Below are 14,830 nucleotides of genomic sequence, written 5' to 3' on the forward strand. Positions count from 1 at the left end.
TTTAACCCCAAAGCAAGATTTCAGTATCTCTACAATTCTCCCCTTGGGGAAGGGCGAGGAAAGAAGCAGAAAGATCAGAACCATGGGCATAATCTCTTGCAAAACTGTATATAGGAATCCCAGCACTGGAGTACTGATTAATTAATATTTGCAAATTGTTGAACAGTCAGTGATCAAACCAGTCTGATTTACATGCCACTACGACATAACTGTTGGACTCCAAGCTGTTGTGCCAAACCATAAAGTACAGATAACTCCCCTTCCCTATCAAAATAAACTGCTCAGTTTTGCCTTTTCACTCACGTTTTAGCAGGAGACTTTCACAGAATCATGGAATTTCAGAGTTGGAAGGGACCTCTAGAGATCATCTAGTCCAACTCCCCTGCTAAAGCAGGATTGCCTAGAGCACATTACTCAGGACTGCATCCAGGCGGGTCTTGAAAGTCTCCAGAGAAGGGGACTCCACAACCTCCCTGGGCAGCCTGTTCCAGTGCTCTGTCACCCTCACCGTAAAGAAGTTTTTTCTCATATTTGATCGGAACTTCCTATGTTCCAGCTTGTGCCTGTTACCCCTCGTCCTGTTACTGGGAACCACTGAAAAGAGTCTGGCTCCATCCTCCTTAAACCGACCCTTTAGATACTTGTAAACATTAATAAGGTCTCCCCTCAGCCTTCTCCAGGCTGAAGAGTCCCGGCTCTCTCAGCCTTTCCTCATAAGGGAGATGCTCCAATCCCTCGGTCACCTTTGTTGCCCTACGCTGGACTCTCTCCAGTAGTTCCCTGTCTCTCTTGAACCGGGAAGCCCAGAACTGGGCACAGTATTCCAGTTGTGGCCTCACCAGTGCAGAGTAGAGGGGCAGAATGACCTCCCTTGACCTGCTGGCCACACTCTTCCCTATGCAGTCCCAAATTCCGTTGGCCACTCTGTACAATGTTTGTGTTTTTGCCAGACTGGTGATGACAGGGCCCTACCTGGCATGCTTATTACCATGAGAAATGGGACAGTCTTTTTGCTTGCTTTCCTGTTTCTTCTGTCAGTTCTGGGAGATGCGCGATCAGGGTTATAAAAGCTAAGACAGCTCCTTTCTTAATGGTGCCCGATTTGGCTTTGGTAGAAGGTCAGAGTCACTAATTAATGTCAAAACTGGGACTCAAATCCACGACTCCGGCTTGTCATTGTGTTCCCCACTGCGCAGCCTGGCTTACCTGAGGGTAGGTACTTCACATCTCCTTATTAGTTGGCAGGGTTAAAAGCTTCAGACCTGCTAGCTCTGGGGTGTTGGCATTGCTCACTGCTCCCCCTCCACCAGCAAGCCCCCAGATTCCTGCTGCCTTCTGCTGCTGATGCCAGGTGATGGCAATGTGTCCATTTGTTGGGAGATGGGCTGCAGAGTCGGCTCCAAGCCCAAAAGAGGTTTTTCAGATTTCACAGCTGCTGCTGTTTGCCTTCCTTCCCATCTTTAATGTCCAGGGTTAACCTGTATTGCTCTTCTACTTGGAGTATTTTTAAAATTCTTAGCGTGGATCTGTGTCTGTATCTCCTTGATTACAGCAAGTTTTAAATTGTGCAATACTGTTTAAAGAAAGCTTGGAGAACCTGACAAAGAAAGGCTGCTCTGTTCTTATCGTATACAATGCCTGTATTCACTCTAACCTTTTGCCTTAGACCACACAGGTAATGTAATCAGTCAGTGGAGGAATTGCCGTTTGTTTGCCTTGTCCTCCTCGGGTTCTCTGTGCTTCTGGAAAATCACACATTTACTCATTTACCCTTTTACACAAAATTCCAGAAGTAAAGACGCAAAGTCTCAATTTCGGTCAGTTTTGTTTTTTCTCTGTTTGGCCTTTTATGTCTGCCTTTTAAGTTCTTATGTCTGGGTTTTTTTAATGTTCAATCTAAACTCCAGATTTGTAATGCATTTTTTGTACAAACTTGTAGTTGTTGTCTTAGTGCCAAGAATTTCTACCTGAAAATAACTCTTTCAACACTGTTCAAAATTGATATTGGTACCTAGTAAAGGTATTTTTCTTTCCATTTACTTTTTATGCCTCTTGAGGTCTTAATAAGGCTTGATTATATATTTAGTCTTCACCACTTTATATTGCATCATGTCATTTAATTACAAAATGGCTTGCACATCATATATAAAGTAAGGGGATTTTTGCAAAGTGAAGAAGAGAGGAGAGGGTGGTGGAAGCATTGCTGTTCTGTGATGTTTATGTTTTGGTGAGACCAATATTAACCCCTCATGGCCAGGGAGGAAGCTGTCCTTCCCTCCTGTCTGTTGCTCTTATCTATGGCTGAGAATATTACAACACACAATTTACTTGCAGTTTCTGGCTTGGATTCAGTCTTTTGTGCGTGATCCAGTTGTTTCCCCTCCCTCCTCCCTCCCTCCCAACTCACAGGCTTTTGGGTTTCAGAGATTTTTTTTTCCCCTTTGTAAGTAACTAGGAAACTCGCCAACCCTTTCAGACTGGAAGGGTGATCCCTTGAAGATTTTTGCATACCATCTTGCAGATGGGAAGATTATAAAAGGTGGGACTTAGGTCCCAGTGTTGTTGATACAACTTCATGCGGTTATGAGGATGTCTTCTCTTCCTCCTGCTCCTTGGAGGAGTTGCTCTTTGGGACCTGGTTGGGAGTCTGATTTCTGTGGTTTCTGCACTCATTTGAACAATTTAATACCTGGAAAACTTACCTGCTTGGGTGCAGTTTCACCTTCTTTGCACTGTGCTGACTAAAGATTGAGGCTGCTGTCCTTCCTTGCCCCTGTTGCATACTTTGCACTAGTGCTGCTGTGCCAGGCCTTCCATATTAGACTGCTAATTGTGGTGGGACTGTTACCCCATCTGCAAAGTCTTAAGACTTGATTCCCTGCCCAGGTGTTGAACGGGCAGCAAATTGGGAACAGCTGCAGCTCAACCAGGGAAAGGAAAACAGGCTACTTTGGAAATGTGGAGGTGCAGGCTGAGGAAAGCTTTAGAAAGAGCGAAGTAAGGAAAGCAGTTACAACGAGGGAATTTGAAAGCAGTGGAGAGCTGACAAAAAGGTCAGAAGTTGCTCATTTGGTAGAAGCCGGACTGAAAGCCAGAGGCAGCGTCTGGCCCGTACTCCTCACTTTCCGTGGAAGTTTGAGCTTGAGAGGATCCCTCTGTGTTATGGGGAGAAGTCAGGTCACAGAGAGGCAGGAGCTGGTGGCTCTGCAGGGCGCTGGGCTCAGCGGTAATGGCCTTGGCCTCCAGTGTTGCTTCTGCTGGCTACTGGTGGGCAGCTGAGAGCAGTTAGGAGAGTTGGAAAATAACCGAGTTCCATGAATGTCTATTTTGCAAAGGTGCTCATGTCTTAGGGAAATGTGAAATGGTATCAAATCTAAAACCTCCCTCCCCTTTCAAGTGAGAAGCCTTGATGTGCATGAAGTAAAGCACTTCTGCGCACCAGGTGAATGTGGTATTTCAAAGAGATACTGATGGACTGGAGGAAAACAATGCTGTATTTTGTTTTCTCTAGTTAAAATTAGTCCTGATGGACAGCTTTCAGAACCAGTACAGTTCTCAGCTACAGCAGAACTGCCTCCTGGTGCAGTGGGCAGAGCTCTACCAAGGAGCTATACCGCTAATGCGCCTGGAAAGCAGGGGCCGAGGGGGCTTCCTCCCCTCCCTGCAGCCGGTCTTTTCCACTAGATCATCTGAGACGTAGACATCCAAGTTTGTGTTTCCTTCAGCTCTCACAGGCATTACCTCTTCCACGACAAGGATAAAATGAAGGGAAGAAAGGTGGAGAGAACTGTAGCTTAAGAGGAGAAATATTTCTAGTCTGTCATGAGCTCACTTCTTAGTTGTTACAGACTCATTTGTGTGCCTTGGTATTGTGTAACCAGACGTTTTCTGTTTTATAAAAAGGTTTCCAAACACTTCCCCTTTCTGATATCTGGACGTGTGACTGCAGCCTTGGGAATGCTTTATACTGTGTACTTTATGCTGTATACTCCTTGTGTGTTGTAATCTAGTGTTCAAATAACTTGCTTTAAATAAACCAAACGTATTTGCTGTGTTTGCTTTTTAAGCCTGACTTCTTGAGGAAAGATTTGTACAGTCATTTTTCACTTGTCCTCTAGCCTTCAACTGTCTTAACATGTGGCATTTCTAATCCTCCTAGTTATGACAAAGAAGGTCCAAACCTTGTGTGGCTTTCTGTGTATTTGAAAATGATGTCTTTTTAGACTGAGGAGGGGAAAGTCTGAAGCTGTCCAGTGGTGATTCTTCTGGGGGCATTTCCTGCAGAAAAAGTTTTTTTGTGACCATGTTTGCTTTCTTGTTCTTCATTCTAGTATCAGGAACTGATATGATGAATGAAATACTGGGAATTGAACCTTGGCCATTCAGAAAAAAAATCAAAACTGTTGCAACTAGAATGAAAGCTGCTTATGTGGGGTTTTAATTGACCCATGACCTCTACAAGTTGATGGTGATGGTTAGAAAGATTTTTAGTGACTTAGCAGCTTGTATCAGTTCTTCCTATTTCACTACTTTTTTCCTTGATTGATGCAAAAAATAAGACAGTTTTTAGCTTATGCAGCAGGTTGTCCTTAGGATTTACAAGTTTACATGTTACAGTGTTTTTTGAGTTGACCTTTATTATACTATTTAATGCTAACTTAATTAAAAAAAAAGAAAGAAGACAATGGTTTACACTGGATAATGAACACAGTTTTGGTGGAAAGGAAGAAACAAATGTTTGACTTAAAAGTATGTGATGTTCTGATGGGATGAAAAAATGGAATTGATGATAACTGTGAAAGGGGCTATGATTGCTTTCATGTCTCTTGCCAGTAACATATGCTTCCACAGAATTTTGTACAGTATTAATATGTTGTTCCTAAGAATAGGGGTTCATCACCCGGTGTGCACAAGCCAATCAACACACTGAGTCGAGATATTTGTCTTTATTTCAGTTCTGCAGAATCGGGTGCTAGGCATCTAAGGCGGCCAGCACACCTCTTAGGAAACACATAGGGCCTTTTATACAAAAAGGGAATGAGGAAAAAATCACATTAAACCAGCTGATTAGTCACTTGTAATCATATAACAAAAACTCATTTGCACACATCCTAATTGCTGTCTGGCTCGTTGTACTAGGGTGGTCTTACATGTACATATAAAATCTCATCCCAGAGGTGTGATTTTTAGTATTAAAATTATCTAAGGTAACTAGAGGCTATACCTTCATCCTATCAGCTACCACGAGGTATTCTGTTGGGGTTCCAGTTGAAGTAATGGGTAACTTCAGGATTGGATTATTTATGTTTATGGGCTTTTTGTTTTAGAAACTTCCTATTCCCATTGCCATGGTTTCAGAGCAGGCCAGCATGGTCACTCAGTTTTGTGGATTTTTAGCTCTTTTTGACATCAAATAGACCTGTTATATCTGCTCTGTTAATATCACAAACCTTATTTGAATAGTATGAACCAGAATAGCCTTGTCTGCTGTGCTCTGCTGGGCATGAAGGCCTCCTTGACATTATTTTTCATCTTCTAAGAGACCCACTTGTATATCAGAAAAATACGTGAAACATCTATGATACTTCATTCCCCATGGAGGATAGTGCCAGGAATACCCAGGAAAGAAAAACAAATAGGTGTTGAAATGTGGGAAAAGAAAGTGCCCTCTGAAAGAAGGTACCAAACAGGCTGTATAGCTCATGTTAAAGAGCCTCTGTTCTTTGTATTATTTTTTGCTTTCTCTTGGCAAAATTCTGGGTGAAAAGTTTCTCTGGGTTTGAGGTGGAAGCTGGTTTTCGTACTCTGGAGCTAGTTGGTCCGTACTGGAGCGTTAGCAACCCCCACTGTGTTTTTATGTCCATATCCAAAAGTAAGGTCCAGTCAGAATAGCAGCAAACGTTGCTGCACATTTGCTTTTCGACACTCTACTCTTTAACCACAAGAGTAGATTATGTTTGAGCCAGTGGGCTTAATTTGTCAGTTATTTGCTGAGTTGACATGTCTCTTTGTGGAGGAGGGGAAATGTCGTTTTCTCTCAGAGGTTCCTCATTTGAGCACATAATGAATGGTCTGTTCTTTGCTTCCACACCGATTCAACTTATGTCTTTATATTTACCCACACTGTTCCATATTTATACCCCACCGCAACATTCACTGTTGCTGTTGAACAGATATGTTAGATAAAATTTTTCTCCATATTTTGGCTAGCCATGTACTTATGTGAATGCAAGACGAAGCTTGATTTTTTTAATTTTTTTTTATTTTAGAAATTAAACTGTCATATGCAGAGGCCCTTTTTCAGTTAAGAAGAGTTAATGTATTTTAAAATAATGAGATATTTTATGTACTTTGATGGGATTATAGGATATTTGTGGTCATGTTGGTGACTTGTAGTTGGGGGGTTTGCAGACTTAAATGTTTAAATCTGTTGTAATAATCAAAATAAGGTAAAATGTGTGCAGGTGACATTAAAGGAAAAGAGATGTTGACTTATTTTTAGTGCCTTACGTGAGAACGTGTACTAGCAAAGAGTTTTGCATTGCTTCTTTTCCAGACCATTAGTTTGATATGCATTTTGTTCATGTGACTTGAGCAAAAAAGTGAAAAAATCTGGTCAGGTATGATTTTTTTGTGTGTGCCCCTTTGTCTGCAAGTGAGTCCTGGTACTTTGAGATAATTAACCAAAGGAATTTGAGAGCTGCATGCCTCAAGCAGTGTAATAGGTTGTGAAATTTTGGAACAATACATTTTAAAGTTAAAGTTCGTTAAGTTTTAATGATTTTTTTTTTTTTTTAAATATTGTCTAGCATTTTGGCAGGTATATTACCTACCTCCTTAAGCCTCAGTTATTTTAGCTTTCCTTTCAGCTGAAGTACAAGACCGTAGTTCAGAGGTGCTGCTGCTCAGAGGGACTGAGCTGAGTGGCCGGTTGTGTTTTCAACGGGGGGGAAAAAGTTACTCCTGCATTGATGCCAGAGCTCATTTCATCTCCTCAAATTCAGGTTTTAGGAGGTTTGTTTTGAAACAGCTTCGTGGTACTACTGTTCTTGCATGCTGTGAAGGGCTTTTTTGGGTTGTTTTTTTTTTTTTTTTTCTATAAAACTTGTCTGGGGTAGGAAGTAAGCTACTTCCTGCCTTTAACTGCATGCTGAGGATTTATGGTAGTTGATGCTCAAAAGCCTTGGATTAGTTTTTTAACTTCAGGATTTTGGAGAGTGAAAATCACCGAAGTATATTTTAAAGATTTTTAAAGGAATTAGTTACTGAATTTTACAGAAATCTAGTAAAAGTTATATGTTGGCTGCTTGGGAGGGCATGCTAAAATCTCCATGCTGTCGTGTGACTGTGTTAACTCCAGCGATTCAGAGCTGTGTGTGGAACCACCTCAAAGCACAGTTTTATGGCCTGTTCTGGTGACCCGTCTGAACGTGAGCAGCGGTGCAGATGGCACAGCAGAGCCCTGGCTCTGCCACAGCAGGGGACCTGTGGCACCCTCTCCGTCCTGGGCATGCAGCCTGCGTGGAGGGGTGAGTGGCTGTGCCGAGGTGCCCTCCCCGGGGATGCTTTACTCAAACGGCAGAGGGGCACAGCACAGGGCCCAAAGCGTCTTTGCTGATTACCTTGCACCCTGTGTTGGATGTGCTTGTCTACAGTGTGAATGCCACTTTTCCAGAGGCCTTTGTTCAGATCATGTCTTTGCTAGTAGGCATTGCATGAGGAGCTAAAAATACTTAAATGCCGTACTTGGTGAAGCTGAAATGAAAAGCAGTGCTCTCTACAACTTCTGAACTCACCCTGGAGGCACATTCTGTGACTGGCTAGCCTGTCTTCTCTTCACACAGTCTTTATGAGGAGGATATGACAGCCACATCTTGGAGGGGTATGTGCTTCCTGCTCATTCAACAGAGTGGGAACTTTCTTCCAGACGGTGCAGCAGCGTCTGCATTTTGCTGTAGCATCAATCCATGTGCTACTAGAGTAGGGGCTGTGAGACTAAGAACAGTCACTGAGCTGAAACAGTAAGAGAAGCTCACCCATCTATAGGGTGAATTGGTAACTTACTGCTTTGTCAGATGAGCGTGTTCTGGTACATGCTTGTGTGTTTCTTGATCATGGATGCGAGGGAAAGGAAGGGATTTGCCGGCACCAGTTGCAAGAGAGAGAAGCAGCAGCCGCAAAATTAGCATGTGTGCTGCATCTAAACCTTGAGGCCTGGGAGTCCATGAGGTGAAATGTGTGTGGGGAAAACACACTTCTTTATTTCTTTGTACTCCCATATCTCTTACATAGAGGCTGCTGGGTGCTCTAAAGCCTATTAGACCAGCTGAAATGTGACTGAGCTGTAGCTGGAAAGATAATTTATTCTGTGGTGAAACATCCTCTGGCTCTCTCAGTCGCGGTTTTTCTTACCTGTAGCAGAAATTATATTGTGCTTTCAAGCAGGGCTGAGGAGCAGAGGCGAGCCATCATTGGTGATCAGAAAAATGACGTCCTGAAAATCATTTTGTTTCCACCACTTTTCAATGAGGCATGTTCATGCTGTAAGCCGTAGTCATTTTTGTTAATGGGATCCAAGCTCCTGAGTCACTTACTGTTTCCAAAATCACACCTAAAATAGGTAAATGGAAAGTGGAGCAGACCGTCCTGAAGGACTAACCTTCAGAAAAGCAGCACTTGAGGAAATCCGTGTTGTTTCCATGTGCACAGAGAGAACCTGAAAGGATCATGGTGCTTTCCCTCCCCACCTCCACCAGCCATCGTGCGCTCCCCACCCGGTCGCATCCCTCCTGCCTGTAGAGAAGCAGGGCAGTGGGGATGAGCCCTGGTCTGCAGCTTTGTGGGCTGACCTACCAGGAAGAGGTTGTGTGCTGGCCTTGTGGCAGCTGGAGAGAAAGACCAGCCCTTGGAGGAGCTGGTGCTGCACTGTCCCTGCTGTGGGACAGGTAGCTTTACTGTCTGCCTTGGCTGGTTGCCGAAGGCAGTTGAGTTCCCGAAGCTGGTGAGGACACGCAGTGAGCCATTGCCCAAAATAGCAGAAGACCACATTAGCTTGGTCTGTCTTCAAAACTGGTGTCCTGTGACTTCAGTCATAGAAAGTTAGAAGCCTGGCATTTACTTTGTTGTGTAGAGGTCTTTGTAGGATGGCTCTCCTACAATTATTTTGTTGAGAGAGACATTAAAAGCATTTTACATGTGCTCAAAGCTGTAGATGGGCTTAGTTTAAAATACTGCAAACTAGTTTAAAGAGCAAATAGTCTGAGTTTAAAAACAACATAAAAAACAGACAAAAGAAGAAACCCAGCCTTCTTTCCCTCTTTTTTCATTCTTGTGTTTGTTTTGACTAGTAGCATTAGTGTTATTACCCTGTGTAAGGTAATGCATACAGAATGATGAAAGATTAGAAGAAAAGGAATTTATTTTGGAAACAATAAAAGCGGACGTGAAAAATTTGTTCTTTTACTTCTCTTGATACATCTCCCAAGATTGTGCCTAGTGATGGAGTGCTTGAGATCTAGAGAAGAGGGGTCAAGTGAAGACTAAGATATGTAACCATACCTTGGTAGTTTTTCATTTCACTTCTTATCCAAACTGCCATCTGCTTTTTTTTTTTTTTCTAATATGTTTGCTTTTCATCTGACATTGATACTTTTTGAAACTTCTTGCTTTCTCACGCTTCAGTCATCATGGTTTGGAAGCTGTTGCAGGGAAGGCCCCGTGTGTTCTGTAGGAATCTGAAATATTAAAAGAGGCTGTCAGGTTCAATTCTTTGTTTTTTTACTATGAAGAGAGTAGCTGCAGGATGGCTTTGGCAGTCAGAAGTTAACAGAGGCAGCAGCCTAAAATCTTTGTTAATTAAACCACTTATGTTTAGGGGCCTACGTGTGAATGTAGGAATCTAGCTGTAGTGGTAGTCTCCAGAGAAGCTTAGCTTACAGCTCTGAAACTCTTGATTTCTGTGCCCGCTGAAGATGATTAATTTCTGTATTTCTTTACAGATTGAATATTTACTTAAAAAACTCACCGAAGCAATGGGAGCAGGCTGGCAGCAAGAGCAGTTTGACCATTATAAGATTGCTCTCAACACCAGTCGAGAAGGTCTTTCTGCGTGGGAGCTGATTGATCTCATTGGAAGCGGGCAGTTTAGTAAAGGGATGGATCGACAGACGGTGTCCATGGCAATCAATGAGGTCTTTAATGAGCTCATATTAGATGTACTCAAACAGGTAAGAACCACAGAGAACTAGTGTTTTAAAGTAGAAAAATTTATTCTGTAATTAGGAAATGTTCGATTTGTACTGAAATTTCTTTACCTGATGGATAATGAGCAGGGGGAAATAAGGTAAAGTACTTAAAAAAGGTTCTTTAATATGAGCTTATTTTTATAAAAGAGAAATTGTACTGCTGTTCAGATTGTTGTAATTGTTGCAGTATTATGAATGAGTTACTTTTGGGGAAAGTTTGTTTTTTAGAAAGTAAAAGAAGCATGCTCTGACTTGAAATACAGCCTTTTATATACTCGTGTCAACTGCTTGTTAACTGACATGATAGCTGCAACAGCTGTCAGTGCTTCAACTGTGACAACTCTTCAGTCTTGGTGTTTTCCTAGGTGCAGTTACGTTGTAGCAAATATAAATCCTGCTGATGATCACTGCTGTATTCAAACAAAGGGGGTCTGGACAAAGGTATTGCTCCAGCTGAAAGGTCTGCTTCTAAGTTGCCCCACTTCAACATGGCGAAGACCTGTAGAAGAGCTGCAGAGCTCTCCCTTCTTCTTCTGCTTAGCAGGCTACGTGACCGACAGCTTCCTTACCTGTACTCAAACACAGAAGTCCTGCTGGCTTTTATATTCTTAGCAAACTTCTGTCAATCTTCAGTTTCTTCAGATTCCCAGTGGCTGGATGATCAGTTTAGGAATGGCTTTAAAAACTGCATTTCTTTCATGGGAAGTATAAATATCACAGGGACCTGAGGGGTCACAGCAGAGCTTACGTAGAGAGCTATTTAAAATTGACTTTTACCTGGCAGAGAATTTTTTCCATCTTTGATTTCTTGGTGAGGGGAGAAACAAAGGCTTTCTTGGCAGGCTTTCCTAAGCTGTTCTGAAGAAATCATCAGAAGGTCTTGGCACAGGAAATTCTTTCAGAATATCCACAGAACAATGCAAAAGTCTATTTTTGTTAACTGCCGTTTGCCTGTTGGAGGTGAGGGCTGGGGACACACACGAAGTCATAGTCTTTTGAGGGCAAAATGAAGTCATTCTGCTGTTTAATACCATGAAAATAAAATAACCAGTGTCAGGTCAGTCCTTCCACTTGAAATTTGTGAGGAAATAGGATTTCTTTTCAGTTTTGATACTGCATTGTGTCTCCCCCCTCCTTTTTTTTTTTTTTTTTTTTCTCTGTCTCCTTTCTTTCCTCTCTCGGTGGCTGGGCCTCTTTCTCAAGGATGTCTGAGTGCCTTTGAATGGTTCCTTGACACTTAAAAATAGTCTGTGTCACGATTTGACCCATCACCTCCTGGGCAGTCACTGGTCTAATGGAGAATGGAGTTCCCTGGGTGTCTTACAGACGTCTGGTTCTTGTGTCCTGATACCTGTTCATTTTTTTGTCCTGTTTATTGCGGTATATGATTACTTTAAGGTATCAGTTAATGACATATGGTATCATAGCCAAGGGTCATACTGCCCTTTTTATTGTACACTTATCTTGGATCTCTGAGGCTTATGGTGGGTAGCAGTGATAATTAATTTTGTGATATTTAGTTTTCTGGAAGACATGTCCTTCTTGGTGGTGTGAAAAGTTCCCCAGGAGCTGCCAGTGGGCTCTGGGAAGATGAGAAGGAGCTGAAGCACTGAAATAATAGATAAAGACTTTGCAGAAATTTGAGGGGAAAAGATCAGTCTGACTTTCCTTTGAAAGCAAATTCAGTATTTCAGGAAGGGGAAGAACACCTGGTTATGACTTAGACTGTGCAAGGCATGAGAGAGTGAAGCTGCGGGAGTCCTTCACACGCACTTGCAACCACCCAGACCTCAGACTGAGTATGGAGGCGGCAAGCAAAGCTGCTTCTCTGCACATTCCTGTTCTGGAGCAAGGGGGTGGGATGGCACAGGGCAATAGGCACGGCCTTGGCTCTGGCCACGTTTATCTGGCTAGAAAAGCTGAGCACAGAGAAGCTGTATGTGTAGGGGGGTTGTTTCTTTTTTGTTTGGTTTCTTTTGTTTTTTTTTTAACAAAAGAGCTTCTCCAACAGTCCTGAATTTTTCTTCCCCTCACACCTGTACACCACAGCACATTTATTTGTTTCCTTTTGCCCAAAATTGCTATAGCTAAAAGCCAGTACAGGAAAAACGTTCGTTGGTCTCCTTTCTACATTTTTCATCCTCTTAGTCTGGAATACTTTTGAGTACAGTGCTTTCTGTATGGCTTGTTCATAGCTATATTGATGTAGGTGTTTCAGTTTCATCTGTGATTTGACTTTTTTCTGAAGTTAGACAAAAGTATGTAAGTAATTAGGGAATACGGTTTCAGAAATGGCAGGTATAGCTGAAATACTGGCAGACTTTGAAACTCTGGATTAAAAACTGACTAGGTCACAGCAGTGCCCCTGATAAGATCAATAAAAATCCAGCACCTGAAAGAGTGACCAATTATTATATCATTCTCTGTGCACCCTTTTCCATGAGATGTTTTTTGAGTTGCCACAGCCACAGTGGATAATTTATAACAGGGTTACTAGTATAACTGCACTTAGTATTGGTGCTTATATTTTATATATGTTAATATTCAATAGGGGCAAACTTGGATGATTTTCTCATGATACCAGCCCTATTTATTGTCATTACAGAAGATTATAATTTTTATTCTTTTATTTGTATAAAGCTCAGTGGCAAAGTATTGTCTTCTCTTCCTTCTTTTGAAATAGTCTTGTTAAGGCTTGCAGGTGTTTTCTTATATAGGAAGTTGAGTGGATCATCTTTCGAGGAAAACAAAATACTGTGAGTGAAATCGTGGCATTGTTTAAATCAAGGTACAACTCTGTTCCTTTAAGGGAAAATCCAGGCTTCGCCAGCGTTCTCGTATCCCATCCAATAAAGATGACAGAAGTATGGTTCTGTTATCAGTTTCTCATTGAAGTATCCTGTATGGGATCGCTTCTTCAATGGGGTGCAGCTAAATGAGTATGTCGGCAGGGCAGAGACACTCCCAGGACAAGAGGTGCTTCTGCTTTGTCCCTGGGAATATCCCGTAACAGGCTGGATTTACAGTGCGTGGGTGCAGGCATCCACACAGGACTGACTTTTAATAATGGCTGTCAGTAAAGTATTACAGGTGAGTTTTAGCAATGGCAAATGTCTCTGCTAGACTGAAGAACATTAAATAGTAAAGGTCATCAAAGAGGACCAAAGAGTCATAATAATGGCTTGATAATGATGTAATAATAATAATTTTTCAGTTCTTCAGGTAACACAGTTACTTAAAAACCGGACACGAGCAGAGAGTAATTTCTCATGGGCTAAACAATTAGCAGTGTGCTGGTATTGGGAACAGAAGTGTGTAGATGAAGTATTTGGGGCCTTGAGCTCACTTCTCTGTGTGCTCTATGGAACACACAACAAAAAGACCAGGTGGTTCAACAGAGGCCGGGCATTTCAGCTATTTGTTGGTTTTTACAGGGCTATATGTTGAAAAAAGGTCACAAAAGGAAAAATTGGACGGAGCGATGGTTTGTGCTAAAACCCAATATTATTTCCTACTATGTAAGTGAAGATTTAAAGGACAAGAAGGGAGACATCATACTGGATGGCAACTGTTGTGTAGAGGTAAAAAAGAAAAAACACAAAACCAAACCAAACACCAAAACATATGAATGTCTCTAAAGATAACAATTAATTTTTTTTTTGTGTGCAGGATGGACTACTGGTATCTTTCATTAATGGAGCTCTTTTTACTTTATATAAAACCAGTTTATAAACACCCTTTTAATAAAGGTTCTTAGTGCTGGTATTTGTAGCTCTGTTACAGATAACTGCATACGTGGGGCTTGACAATATAACTTGGGTTTCAGTGTTTGCAAGGCTAATCCTTTTGTTACCCATTCTAGGCCTTGCCTGACAAAGATGGAAAGAAATGCCTTTTTCTCATAAAGTGTCTTGATAAAAGCTTTGAGATCAGTGCCTCTGATAAAAAGAAGAAGCAGGAGTGGATTCAAGGTGAGGTTTCAAAAAATCTTAGTTATGTGAAAGTTAAGGCAAGCTGAAGTCTTACAGCTATGCGTTACTCAAATTTGAAATTTTTGGTCCTGTGATTTCTGATGTCTCTGTTTTGGACACATGCAAAGGATGTTTTAAGGAGCCTGAGACTCAGAAAGAACTAATGATCCCTCTAAGGGGAATCGATTTCTGTCATTTAGGTGGCTCAATTTAGGCAACCATAACCAAAATGAAATGGATATTATTGTTGTTTTCTTTTTCTGTGTTGGCTGTACTTCTAGGAATGGGGAAGGGAAGGGGGGAATACATTGTAAATTGTTGCTTTCAGGGAGAAAGGTGAAGCTTGTTCATGTCAGCATTATGAAATACTGGCTTTGCTTTTACAGTTTTGCTTGAGGTAGTGTGGTTTGGTGAGCTGAGCGCAAGGCTGGGAATTGGGGCTTCCTCTTCTGTTCCCACAGTGAAGGTACTTCTGTGAGACCTTCCCAGATAGGAGCTGAGCGATAGTTACGTGCATCTTTTGTGGAGTGAGGTAAAGCCCTTGCAAAGCCACTGTTGGCAATGCTATTGAAGTATGTACAGCATTTGAATATTTGGGGCTATGTGCTTTCATTT

General features: G+C 41.9%; 1 protein-coding gene across 1 annotated transcript in view; it reads left to right on the top strand.

Moving 5' to 3' along the window:
• SWAP70 (switching B cell complex subunit SWAP70) overlaps positions 1-14,830 on the top strand; it is a 42,431-nt gene that overhangs the window by 15,590 nt on the left and 12,011 nt on the right. The window contains exons 4-6 of the mRNA XM_074585936.1: positions 9,999-10,226; positions 13,679-13,825; positions 14,107-14,215. Of these exons, the coding sequence (XP_074442037.1) occupies positions 9,999-10,226; positions 13,679-13,825; positions 14,107-14,215 (484 nt within the window). The remainder of the gene's footprint in view (positions 1-9,998; positions 10,227-13,678; positions 13,826-14,106; positions 14,216-14,830) is intronic.

The sequence above is a fragment of the Larus michahellis genome, chromosome 4, assembly GCF_964199755.1.
Source record: "Larus michahellis chromosome 4, bLarMic1.1, whole genome shotgun sequence".
NCBI lineage: Eukaryota > Metazoa > Chordata > Aves > Charadriiformes > Laridae > Larus > Larus michahellis.